Raw genomic sequence first — 13,153 nt, 5'->3', positions numbered from 1 at the left:
AGAGATCAATTGCCATCGGGTTCGAGCTGCACTCAAGGCATGACTAATCACGGCGGCTTATATTGGGACTAAGGAACAGTTTGCAGATGTTTTAACGAAGGCGTTGGGGAAGTTTCAGTTTACAAATTTTATGTCCAAGTTGGGCATTTATAATCCGCATGCTCCCACTAGAGGAGTGTTGTGATAGTGTATATTGTGATAAGCCTTATCGGCAACTCTTGCAAGTACATATCAGGACGTTCAGCCTCTCGATCCATACACATAAATATTCACCAAAACTTGATTTACACTTATTAATTAAAATTTTTTTTGTAAACATCGTACGGCCTCGTTGTCACATCGTACCAACGGCCTCCTTGTTCGCTCCTTAGCCAACGATTTCTCCGTAACAATTTTTTTTTTCCTATCAGTACGATGACGTGTAAACAACAACGGCCTCATTGTCACATCGCACCAATGATCATTAAACACGTCACGATAATGCTCGTTTCGCTGCTTCTCTTTCATCAAACTCCTTTAGAGGAAAAAAAAAAAAGTCGTCAATGGCGTTTCACTGTATAAACCCAATCACTGCCACTCGATTCTCCAGCACTAGACTCCATCGCTCAACTTCGAGACGAACTTCTCGATCCTTCTCTGTCTCCGCGACTATGGCTTCACCTGCTAAGCGAGTAAGAAGATCTGTTATCGACTTTTTCAAATGCTTATCGATCCCGTAACTGATTACTGTTTCGTTCGTCCGTTTTAGGTTTTGATTCCCGTTGCGCATGGTACGGAGCCGTTTGAAGCGGTGGTGATGATCGATGTGCTGCGGCGAGGCGGGGCGGATGTGACGGTGGCGTCCGTCGAGAATCAGGTCGGCGTTGGTGCGTGCCATGGAATCAAGATTGTCGCCGATGCGCTTCTCTCTGATGTTAACGACTCCGTTTTCGACCTTATTATGCTCCCCGTACGTCTCTGAGCACATAACTGAACAATTAGGGATTGGATTGAATAGCGAATCTGTTTATATGCATTGAATCTGGTTTATATGAATGCTTTTAGTATATGTGAATGATTGCTTTTATCAGTTTCATATTTTGATTATGATGTGATTTAGAATTTGATAAGTAATTTTCTTTCTTATGATGTGGTTGGTGAAGGGAGGGCTTCCTGGGGGAGAGACTCTTAAGAACTGTAAACCTTTAGAGAATATGGTAAAGAAACAAGACACTGATGGACGACTTAACGCTGCTATCTGTTGTTCTCCTGCGTTGGCGCTTGGTACTTGGGGTTTACTAGAGGGTAAAAAGGTATGTATGCAGTGATTAGTATCCAAGAGCTTTTATTTTTTTGTTTGGAGTTTGTATTTGGTGTCTGAATCACATGTGTGTCACTTGTAGGCGACATGTTACCCGGTTTTTATGGAGAAGTTAGGAGTAACCTGTGGAAAAGCTGTTGAGTCAAGAGTGGAAGTAGATGGGAGGATAGTTACCAGTAGAGGTCCTGGAACCACCATGGAATTCTCTGTCACGCTTGTAGAGCAGCTGTTGGGGAAAGAGAAAGCTGCTGAGGTCTCTGCACCCTTGGTATGTCCCTTGTTCTATCAAGCCTCACTTGAACTCCACATATTGGGAAATGGCAGATCTTAGCGACCATTTTTGTTGTTGGTAAGATTAATCTAAAGAGGGGTAGTTTAAGTAGCTGTGTATAATTTGATGTACTTGTAATACAATTCGGCTAATGTTAGAGCTGCAACTTGACTCTGAGGTCTGTAAGAGTCTGAACTTTCCAGCATTAGTTCTTCTGCCCTATGACCATTGACTGTTCTTGAGAGATTACATGCAACTGAAAGCGATAGGATACAGAAACTTATTTCCACAAGGAAAAAAAACTATTCTTTGGTAGTATAGTAGTTGTTTTGTGGTATCCTCTTACACCCTCTTCTTTCTGTTTTGACATCAGGTGATGCGTCCCAACCCTGGTGATGAGTACACCATTGCCGAGCTTAACCAAATGAACTGGTCGTTTGACAGCACCCCACAGGTAACTTTCAATAGCCGATAGTCACTTGGTTGTCACCCTTACCATTTACAAAAGAGGTCTAGTTTGATGGTTAATTCGATTATGCTACTTCAGTTTTCTATATGATGAGTATCAAAACGAAAAAAATTGACGGGCAAAACTGCTCACACCTTTTTTGATGAACGCATGTATCTGTTTTATTCAACATTCTTTTCTGATGAACGTACTGAGACTCATTGGTTTTCCTTTTCAGATTCTTGTACCCATTGCAGATGGCTCGGAGGAAATGGAAGCTGTTGCTATCATTGATTTCCTGAGGCGGGCAAAAGCAAATGTCGTCGTTGCTGCGCTTGGTAACAGCTTGGAAGTGGTAGCATCTCGTAAAGTCAAGCTTGTTGCAGATGTGCTTCTCGATGAGGCTGAAAAGAATTCATACGATCTGATTGTGTTGCCTGTGAGTGCTAACTTCTTCAAAGACCGAAAGAATATAATGTCAAGCAACATGATGAACTTCTTTTAATTCACAGGGTGGTCTCGGTGGTGCTGAAGCATTTGCAAGTTCGGAGAAGCTAGTGAATATGTTAAAGAAGCAAGCGGAATCAAACAAACCATATGGAGCAATTTGTGCCTCTCCTGCTCTGGTATTCGAGCCACATGGTTTACTCAAGGTACAAGCAAAGCGAGAGAGACACCACAATAGCACACACATTGTTAGCTAATAGTAGAGACTCAGATGCATAGGATCATTATCTTATTTCAATTTTATGGATGTTTGTATAGGGCAAGAAGGCGACAGCGTTTCCAGCAATGTGCAACAAACTCTCGGACCAGAGTCACATCGAGCATAGAGTCTTAGTTGATGGAAATCTCATAACGAGCAGGGGTCCAGGAACCTCTTTGGAGTTTGCACTCGCAATTGTAGAGAAGTTTTATGGGCGTGAGAAAGGACTTCAGCTCGCAAAGGCAACACTTGTGTAAACTCAACGAGGTAAGAGTAACTTTAATAAGATAAAAGGCTTTAGTATCAAGTTATCTATATGAGTAGACCTTTGTGGTGAGTGTGATGCTTAATAATGTCTTTATAAATAAAAGAGGTTACTCTGTTATATTTAAATCACAAAACAAATTGAAACAAATTGAATTATATAGCTGCAGAAATGATGTTATTAACCTAGCTTTTTGTTCTGCAACATCTATACCACAAGATGAAGAACCCAAGGACTCTGTACCCAACGATGAAACTTGCCATGATTCCAAGGTTGCTCCATTTCTGAGACTCCTCCAGGTCTTGTTCCTTTAAGAACACGTCTCCTCTATACTCGTTGATCATCAGGCATTCGAATGGATACTTGAAGAGGCTGAGATAATGCATGAACTCCCAGTAAACCGGGATCCTGTCCTTTGCGATGAAATAGCCAGAGAAGAGGAAAAAAGATCCCATGAGACCTGAGATCACTGATGTCCCCATGATGAAGTTTGGGACAAGAGCACTGAAACATGCAACAAAAGAGTTTGACATTAGCAGAACGATCCAGATCACCAACGAGAAGTAGAGGAACCCATCTAGCTCTCTTCTGAGACCGACCAGCCAGTAAACCGGTGTAGCAAAGAGCATGCTTATGATCAACAGGAAGGGGATGAAGATGAGGGTATCTGCTAAAACATAAGACAGAACTCTGTAAGCCCTTCTTGATGTCTCTCTCATAAGGATCCTCCGGTCTTGCAAGAATATTGGAAGTCCCTCTGTTGTGGAAGAGAGTAGGAAAGTGAGGGTAAAGGCGAAAAACCCGGTTCGCAAGACTCTCCCTTCTTGCTTTTGGTTTCCAACGTTCAGGTAAATGGAACCGAGTATTAGACCGGCTATGGAGGCTTGTAAAGCTCTGGTTGTGAACAGTTGCTTGGTTCTGAAGATGTTCTTGCAAGATCTTTGCCCAAGTATCTGCACCTCCTCTAACACCGAGTTGCTGTGAGAGTCAGACTGATGAAACTCTCTTCCTGCGTTATTACTCTTCCATGTTTTGCCATGACCGTAACACGAGATGTCTCTGCAGCTCTGTGTCATGACCGGTTCAAGACTCCCTGCAATATCAATAGCGTACTCCAAGACATTCACACGACGAGGAATCTGGTGACCAGAGAACTTGATCTTCTGATAAAGGCTATTAACCGATCCGTTCTGAACAACCAGTCCACTAGAGAGCAACACGATCCGGTTTATCTGCTCTAGAATGCGAAAACCGGGCTGGTGAATCGTCAGGACAATGGTTTTACCTTGTTTGATTGTCATGTCTTTGAGAAGCATCACAACTTGAAGAGCCGAAGCTGAGTCCAAACCAGAGGTTGGCTCATCAATCAGTATAACATTAGGGTCATGAACAAGCTCAACTCCAATAGAAACCCTTCTTCTCTCACCTCCAGAGATCCCAGATCTTGATCCTTCCCCGATCCTCGAATCCGCTACATGTTCAAGACCGAGCTCTTCCATCAGCTTCTTCACCTTGGCCTCCGCCTCTTTCCTGTTCGTCTTCAGCCTCAGGAGTGCGCTGTACGTCAGTGTTTCTTGCACCGTAAGAAACGGAAACAGAGCATCTTCTTGTGGTACAAACCCTGAAACCCTCCTGTACTCAGGACCATCCATAGGCCTCCCATTGACAAGCACTTGCCCTGAATCTTCCCCCTGAGATACCTTTCCAGCTAGTATCTCTAGTAAAGTTGTCTTCCCTGCTCCACTAGGACCTGCGATGGCAGTGATCTCCCCGGACCTTGCATCACAAGAAACATCCTTCAAGATAACCTTTTCTTCCTTTTCATTCAACAAGCCACATAAATTTGAAAATTTTGAAGTCTTTCCATATAATCTATACGATAGATTCTTGGTTTCTAGTTTGTAAGAGATTTTCCGGCCACCGGAAACGGGAGCTTTCACCGGTAACTCCATCTAAGAAAGAAAGAGGGAGAAAGAAGGCATCAAGCTTTGAGAGATAAGAGAAATCAAATAAAATGATCAAAGTGTGGAAGATTAAGTGAAGAATAAATGGTAGAGAAGATGAACTAACACACCAAACTTTAAGGAACCTGCTTTCGTAGTATTCAAACATTTTGAAAGCTTGAGACTTTTATAGCGTTCTCTTGTTGCTTTCCATGAAAACCTGAAAAGCATTGATTGAGACCCAAAAAAATCAAAGATATTTATTATTCCAAGCTTAGAAAGATTAGTAAACATTTGTTTCTTAAAAAATGCCCTGAGATGTACTGCCTTATGTATTTTAAATATCTAATAAAATTATTAACATTTTGTCTTTTTCTTAAATTGGGATTTTTTAATTGTGAAGAGGTACAAGAAAATAATTTAGTTAAAAAGAGATTGTTTCTTGTTTAACAAGAACAAACAAGAAAAAAGAGAGTAAAGAGATTGGTTTCTTGTGGAGATTCTCAAATACGGGTGAGCAGAAAACTTGACTGTAAAACGTTCGTCTTGTTGGTGAACTTGTTTTAGCTAATTTCATTTGTTTATTTTTAAAAAATTTCTAAAAAAGAGAACTCAGTTTGGTGGTTACATACCTATAAATTTCACTATGCTTTCGAATACCTCTGAGCCACTTGGAGGGTTTGAATACGGGGATTTTGGCTGTGATAAGGAATAGTCTCCTAATAAACCTCGCTAATCACAAAACTTAGGACTTTTAATCAAAAATAGACACTAATAATTAGGTTAATCTTTATGTTCTTACCTAATCTGCCCCTCAATTTTTTTTAAAAAATATAAAATAGTACCGGATTTTGTATTCCTTCAGGTGTGTGCATTGTAGTCAGTCACAATATGCGTTATTGATAGCTGAATTTTGATAAGTACATCAATATTTGTTTTCTACTTGGAAGTTTAAGGGTCTGGATGACTCTTTTCAGGAGAAGCTTTCATTGTGGAGTAAACAGTCGCAATGACAGGCATCACAACTCGGATAGAAGCAGGGACTGACACCACGCGAAGTGCGAACCTTAGAGGATATATACCAAGACAAGCTCTTATAATTGAGGTCCGCCACCAAACAAGGGTATGGGAGACCCTGCTCCGCCTCACATGGGCAACAACCCATGTGAGGACCTCCTCCACTGCCAAACACGGGTCAGAACTATCAGGGAGTACATCACCGAACATTGGTCTGGAAACTACCAGCAGAATGGTTAACAAACAACAAGGTCAGGGTAGTGAGATGCAGCAGCAGCCTTGCCCGCACGATAGGGTCCAGTACCAATGTACCATGGTTGAGTAGCTTAAGCATTCATGTATTGGAGCTGATACTATTGTGGTCAGTGGTCTGTCAGTTGTCACTCATTCTATTAATAATTGGTCTCTCTATTATATCTTTGAAGTCTTATATCAGTAATTAGTGGAACAAGATGTAAAAGGGGTAGTAGCTCTATAAACTATGAGTTGAAAAGAGTCAATCAAAATCCATTGATTTCATGGCAAAAAGACCAAATCTTGATGAAAAATCATTTCCTCGTTGGTTCTTGGCAGCTTGGATCTGATCAGCAAGCGAGATATCTCCTCTTGTTCTCTCTTTAATTATCAGTTCCAAGTCCAGTTTCTCCAGCTTGGCTGCAACTGAAACCACCCTATCCTTCCCAACAGCAATTTTACCAAGACTTGTTTTCTTCTTGTGAATCTGACAAAGACATTTATTCAAACCAGAGTATTAGTTTCTTGTTTTGTCTGAAACGCCGAAAGAATAGTTTTTCTTTTTACCTTTGTGAGTCTCTTCTTCAGTTTAGAACGTGAGGCAGTAGTTGCACTCTCCTTGTTCTGTTGTGGTTTTCGAGTCTTTCCTCCTCTCTGGTCTCTCTCTTTCCCTTCTTTCTTTCTTTCTACAACTCTCCTCATCTTCTTCTCTGTCTTGGCTTCTTCTGCTCTCATCTTGTTTTGTTTCTTTGTTCTAGCTTTCTCTTCAGATGAAATCTCTTGTTTTGCTTTATCGTAGCTGTCCCAATCGAGTTCCACCTCGCCACTTCCTCCTCTCCTTGCAGCTTCTGCAATGCTCTCTGACCACAGTGAAGTAAACTTCTCCTTTAATCTCTTGGATCTTGACCTTTCAGCCCAAATTTGTTTCATTGAAGCTCTGATCTTCTCCTTGGTTTCATCACTGCAAAGAGACAAACTCAGTGGTGCATCTTATCTACACTTAAAAACAGTTAAACAATGAAGGTACTCTCTCACCTGTGAGGTTGTTGATGCTCAGACATCTTATCCCGAACCTGAAAAAAAGATGGTAAAGAGTTATAACTCTGCCATACGGGTTTCCTCATCTTAACGTCTAGAAAACAAAACAGATCTGAAAGAGTCTTACTTAACATCACCTTGGGGTTTCTCAAAGCTTCAATAGTTCTCTGCTTGATTCGTCTCCGAGTGTCTGTTTAAGAGGTTGATGGATCAAACAATCACTTCACAAAAGAGAGAAAAACAAAAAAAAAAAAGGTTAAGACTTAATTGTATAGTCTAACCTTGAGTGTGTTTGATTCCTTTGTTCCATGGAACCTTTCCTTTGTTAGCTAATCCAATCTTCCTTCTCCTTTCCTCTTCTCTCACCTCCCTATCAGCTTCAGCAGTATCTTTCTCCGTAGCCTGCATCTTTAAAAGTCTTGGCTTGCTACGAATCTCACTCACATTGTTAAATGTCCGTACTGTAGCAGCAGGTTTCAACTCCAATTGTCTCATAGAATTCAAAGAAGCAAGCGAATTAGATGTTCTGAAGATGATGTGTTCTTTGAGATTCAAATAAACTGCATTTGGGAAACACCACACGCATCCAATTGGGTATTTCATCTCCATCATTACCCCTCTGCAAAAAGGAACACAGTACTTTGCAAATTAATAAAAATCTTCCAAATTAGTGTATAAGAAACAATAATAAGAATCGATTATTCGCAGATAATTTCAAAACCACACAAAATGATACTACTACGAAGAAGAAGAAGCTCGAGGAAAGCAAGTAACACTTGAGTCACTCACAAATGTAGCAACATTCCTCGACGGAGATGAATGGGAGATTAAAAAAAAAAACGGCACGAAGTTTCTCCTCTCAGTTTGATCGCACTTCAAGAGTGCGCCGAGAGAGAGAGAGAGAGAGAGAGAGAGAGAGAGCGGGAGGAGAAACGGATGGGAGAACTAATGGGCCTTATATGGGCCACGTCTTATTTTATCGGCCTTATAAAAGTCACCTCGACAAGCCTAATTTACTTGCGCTTATAAGAGTAAATCAAGAGAGGCTTTGCGTTGTTTGTGTATAAGAGTTCTGAAGGTGCACTTGCTGATGATCATATAAAGGTGGTTGATGGAATCCAGCTGCAGTGTAAGTTGGCTATAGATGGTAAGAAAGGGAAGCCATTGGGTCAGGATGTTGCTGCTGGGCCTGGACCAATGGGTGGTGGTTATGGTGTGCCTGGTGCTGGAAGTGGTCCATATAGAATGCCGCCGAGGTCGATGTTTGCATGGTCCTTGCGTTTTGATGTATTCTTCTCTGGTTTTAGCATAGATTTTTTTGCATTTGTTGGTGAATACTTGGGTAAATTTAGGCTTAAATATCTTTTTTTTTTGGGGACATCTGCTTTGGCATTCCATTATTAATATCAAAATCTGTTAGTCTATCTACAATCAGCACCATCAGTTCATTTCTATAACACAGTGTTCATTTGCTCCATGCATTGCTTGTGGAGTTGATGTTCTCTGCTTGAAGTTTAATCTCTCTTTCCAAGTGAAACTCTTGTTTGTTAATGCTAATGACCAAATTGAGTTGGGAATGGATGTTTGAATCAGTTTTGTGGGAGGGCGAAGATGCTCTTCGTGATGATATAACGTGATTGCAACCTCTTTTAAAATCTCTGGGTTGATGAATGTATTGCTGCTTTGACCTCTTTCTCTCTGCACTTTAACTGAATGTGTCTTGGCCTCTGAATGCCTTGTTGCTTTATGACTGATTAGCCTAGGATGTCTTCCTGTATTTTTTCTTTCATAGACAATAGTTAGCAGATTGATTTGGTTTGTTAGATTAGTGAGTTTTCAATAATATTGGTGTATTTGTTTCTTCTGCCTTGTTTCCTGGTTACTCATCCTTGACTATTGTGGAACATTTGACTCTAGGCTAACTTGTCTGTGATCTATTGAGGACATCTATATGGGGAGAATCTTTTACTTGACGTAAATAAAGTAGCACTAGATGGTTGCCTTGATGAATTATATGACTAGTTGATTAATAGGTTAATCTCAAAAGTGCTGAACCATGTGTTGCTTTAGCAGCTTGATATATTAGAGAAAAATGTATTTTGCCTTTCCTGATTTCAAAGCGTAGACAATTGTATTGCATTTCCAGATTTCAAAGCAGAGACTTGTGAAGCGCTCTATTTGTATAATAATGCCAAAACCAGACATGATAGAGGTATCTAGATCAAGAGTGTGAATCTTACGTAGCCATTGTTTGACACAAAAAGATCTGCTTCAGATGATAACAAATCTAAGTTCTCTTTGTGACAAATACCATATTACTGTCCATGATATATAGCGTTTTGGTTTTATGTCAGATTTCTTTTTGTCATTTTTTCTTGATATGCCTTTTGTTTGTTTGGGTAAAAAGTACATATCTCATAGCTTGTGATATTACTAGAATTTGGTTGATTTATTCTCTGAAGACAAAGACTTTGATCTAATCTCTTGCTTCGTGTCCACAAACAGACTTGTCTTGGGTGTCATTGTTAGGAATCAATTCGTTCACACTGACCTTGTGACCACTTCGTCCCTTTGTTTTACTATTTTTTTCTTTTATTTGGCGATTTTCCGGAGCTGGGTAGGTCTGAGACGAATCGGGTATCCGTGCAATTTTAAGGTATCCGGATTCAGATCTTTATCCGGCGTATCCATAATTTTACTATCCTTATCCGGATCCGGGGTTCTCGGATATCCAGGTGTCAGATATCTTTCTAAAAATTGTAATATCCGGCGGATATCCGAATCCGGATTTGGATCTTTAAATAAATAAAAAATAATATTAATATATATAAAATATTAACAATAATTTAAAAATAAAAATATATATAATGTCTTTAATTATTTCTATGTATAATATTACAAAATTTACATAAAATTTACATATACTATTATAAAAATAAAAATATATATGCTGAGGTTCTCTTCTCTAATGGTATGCTCTCCTGTTTTTCTTATTCTTTTAGATTCTGCATTTTTTTTGTTTGAGTATGATTGTCATTTTCTTGTTTCATTCTTTTATTGAATTATTTTCTAGTTTCTTAGAAGATTTTGTTGGTTGTAGGCTAGTCTTCTTCTGTCCTTGGCCATTTGTATGATAATACTCTGACTACTGAAGTCAACTTGTTTTGATATGTAACAGATCTAACATTTTACTATTCGGATCTGAATTCGACTCCTCCAGATATCCGAATTTTTGGATCGGATCCAGATCGAATCTCGGATTGAATCTGGATCTAGGATAAAAGTCTCAGGCCTAGGAATGAAAAGACCGATGGCTAAAATCATTTATTCGTTGTAGACTTTGTAGTTGAATGTGTCGTTACCGTACGTAATCATGTTCACATTCTAATAGTACAAAGCCGGTCACGCTTTAAAGTTGGCGTGTTTAATCAACCAGTTTGGGGTTGACTTAACTTTTGATGATGATGATGATGATGATGATGATGATGTAAACGTTTTTAATGAATTTAGTAAATTTAGTTTGTTTTTGCTTAAAATCTCTAATTAAATCATTGAAACTATACCATTCGTTGTATATTTTGTGCTAAACATTCGAAATCATAAGGTTATAATTTAGTTCTATATTTAAGTGAACAGTATAGCCGGTAGCACAGGATGGTTTGTTTTTAAACATGTTATTAGTAAATATTAAATTTACACTCTGAGTAGAGATTAATCTTTGAAACAAATTATGCTTCTGATTGATTTTGTAATAATCATGTTTCCATAAGGTTCAAATTAAAATAGATATAATTTCCTTTAAAACCAAATTAACCTAAAAGTTTCTTTTTATTACAACAAGTAACCCAGTTTTTGTTATTACACAGCAATTAACCAAAAAAAAAAAAAAAAACCTTTCTGAAAAAGACAAAAACACCCCTGGAAGTGGAAGCGCATTAAAAAGCAAAGAGTCGAGACATATCTCATCATCATCGAGTGTCTCGCCAAGTTCTCTCCTTGCAAAATGTTCAGATCCGCGCTTGTCCGATCCTCCGCCTCGGCGAAGCAGTCGCTTCTCCGCCGCAGCTTCTCATCCGGATCGGTCCCCGAGCGAAAAGTCGCCATCTTGGGAGCCGCCGGTGGAATCGGTCAGCCTCTCGCTCTCCTCATGAAACTCAACCCCCTCGTCTCAAGCCTCTCCCTCTACGATATCGCCAACACGCCCGGAGTCGCCGCTGATGTCGGTCACATCAACACCAGATCTCAGGTAAACCTACTAGATCGTGGCTTAGATTTAGTCACTTTTGCCTTTATTATATTCTAAGGCTTTATATTGATATAGTTTGTTCATTCACTTGTGTATTGTATAGGTTGTTGGATACATGGGAGATGATGAGTTGGCGAAAGCTCTTGAAGGAGCTGACCTCGTTATCATTCCAGCTGGTGTCCCCAGGAAGCCTGGTATGACCCGTGATGATCTTTTCAACATCAATGCTGGCATTGTCAAGAACCTTTGCTCTGCCATCGCCAAGTACTGCCCTCATGTAAGCCTTGGTGATTGTTGATTTTTTTTTCTAATCGAATGACTGACCTTTGGAGTTATTACTCTCTTTTTGTGATGGATCAGGCGCTTGTTAATATGATCAGCAACCCTGTGAACTCCACTGTTCCAATTGCAGCTGAGATCTTCAAGAAGGCTGGTATGTACGATGAAAAGAAGTTGTTTGGTGTTACCACTCTTGATGTTGTTAGGGCCAAGACTTTCTACGCTGGAAAGGCTAATGTCCCTGTTGCAGGTTCGTCTACATGTATTAAAGGGTTGTGTCTTCTCATTTTAGCCTGTGTCTTAAATTTTGAATGCTTGTTGTGTCTCTACAGAAGTTAATGTTCCGGTGATTGGTGGTCATGCTGGGGTTACGATCCTCCCACTCTTCTCTCAGGTTACCTCTCTTTCTCAATCTTCTGACTTCTTACAGCGTTTAGCTCTGTTGGGCTAAGTCATATTCTATTTTGTAAACAATGTAGGCCACTCCTCAAGCTAACTTGTCAGGTGATGTGCTCACCGCCCTCACCAAGCGCACCCAAGATGGAGGTACAGAAGTCGTGGAAGCAAAGGCAGGAAAAGGTTCAGCTACATTGTCAATGGCGTAAGTATTGTTCTGCTGCCCTTTTTCGTCATTAATCTTGGATCTTCTTTGATTTATTGAATCTTGTCACAGATATGCTGGAGCACTATTCGCTGATGCATGCTTGAAGGGACTCAACGGAGTTCCAGATGTTGTTGAATGCTCATACGTGCAGTCCACAATCACTGAGCTTCCTTTCTTTGCCTCAAAGGTAATCCTCTAAACTTAGCATCAATGTGCATTCTACGGTCTCATGAGTCAAGCTGAAGAATGTGTGATATTATTCAGGTGAGGTTGGGGAAGAACGGAGTGGAGGAGGTTCTTGATTTGGGTCCACTCTCGGACTTTGAGAAGGAAGGCTTGGAAGCACTGAAGCCAGAACTAAAGTCTTCCATCGAGAAGGGAGTTAAGTTTGCCAACCAATGAGTAAACCAGTTGTTTTTTTAAAAATTTTCCGGCTAGAGTTGGCCTTCCATAAAATCCATGATTGAGTCTTACCTTTGTTTTCAAACAATGTGTCTTTGCGGGTAATAAATGTCGCACACTATCACAAACAATTAAGATTTACGTGATAGAAACTAGGTTCGGCCAAGTTTTTTAAAGCCACTCTCTTACTGGATAGTCTGAGCGATATGTACATTTAACATGTCCATTATCATCGCAAAAGATCCAACCTACCCGACTTCGTAGTAAATGACCAGAGCATAATACATCAACCATTAGATTCTGCACCTGCTCTTTTACACCTCCCCCGTTATACTGAAATCACTATGTGGCATCTACCACAGAGAAAAGAAGTTGACAAGAAGAGAGAACGAACACGAGC

At 40.0% G+C, this 13,153-nt stretch overlaps 4 protein-coding genes across 5 annotated transcripts; 2 read left to right on the top strand and 2 right to left on the bottom strand.

Annotated features, from left to right (window-relative positions):
- The first annotated feature begins 441 nt into the window (after positions 1-441).
- LOC106335158 (protein DJ-1 homolog B) lies at positions 442-3,417 on the top strand. Of its 2 annotated transcripts, XM_013773604.1 has the most exons (9): positions 442-671; positions 749-949; positions 1,143-1,292; positions 1,383-1,568; positions 1,945-2,025; positions 2,258-2,458; positions 2,532-2,672; positions 2,785-2,992; positions 3,210-3,417. In XM_013773604.1, exons 1-8 carry the CDS (start codon positions 543-545, stop codon positions 2,980-2,982), a joined length of 1,287 nt encoding a protein of 428 aa, XP_013629058.1. In that variant the 5' UTR covers positions 442-542; the 3' UTR covers positions 2,983-2,992; positions 3,210-3,417. The 2 variants fall into 2 exon arrangements, with proteins under 2 accessions (XP_013629058.1, XP_013629056.1); XM_013773602.1 differs by lacking the exon at positions 3,210-3,417 and having other exon boundaries at positions 2,785-3,140.
- LOC106335157 (ABC transporter G family member 10) lies at positions 3,176-5,245 on the bottom strand. Its single transcript, XM_013773601.1, has one exon. It carries the CDS (start codon positions 4,940-4,942, stop codon positions 3,176-3,178), a length of 1,767 nt encoding a protein of 588 aa, XP_013629055.1. The 5' UTR covers positions 4,943-5,245.
- A 1,089-nt stretch (positions 5,246-6,334) lies between these two features.
- LOC106335159 (translation initiation factor IF-2-like) lies at positions 6,335-8,119 on the bottom strand. The gene is made up of 6 exons (XM_013773605.1): positions 8,012-8,119; positions 7,504-7,841; positions 7,360-7,412; positions 7,220-7,257; positions 6,752-7,145; positions 6,335-6,671 (listed from the first exon to the last, which is right to left on the bottom strand). The coding sequence occupies exons 1-6, from the start codon at positions 8,023-8,025 to the stop codon at positions 6,447-6,449; spliced, it is 1,062 nt and encodes a 353-aa protein (XP_013629059.1). The 5' UTR covers positions 8,026-8,119; the 3' UTR covers positions 6,335-6,446.
- A 3,056-nt stretch (positions 8,120-11,175) lies between these two features.
- Positions 11,176-12,908, top strand: LOC106328331 (malate dehydrogenase 1, mitochondrial). Its single transcript, XM_013766757.1, has 7 exons — positions 11,176-11,468; positions 11,572-11,745; positions 11,829-11,997; positions 12,080-12,141; positions 12,227-12,348; positions 12,421-12,538; positions 12,616-12,908. Exons 1-7 carry the CDS (start codon positions 11,226-11,228, stop codon positions 12,751-12,753), a joined length of 1,026 nt encoding a protein of 341 aa, XP_013622211.1. The 5' UTR covers positions 11,176-11,225; the 3' UTR covers positions 12,754-12,908.
- The last annotated feature ends 245 nt before the right edge of the window (positions 12,909-13,153 follow it).

The sequence above is a fragment of the Brassica oleracea genome, chromosome C3 (genome assembly GCF_000695525.1).
Source record: "Brassica oleracea var. oleracea cultivar TO1000 chromosome C3, BOL, whole genome shotgun sequence".
NCBI lineage: Eukaryota > Viridiplantae > Streptophyta > Magnoliopsida > Brassicales > Brassicaceae > Brassica > Brassica oleracea.
Note: the sequence above shows the minus strand (reverse complement) of the source record. Positions and strands in the feature narration are given on the sequence as shown.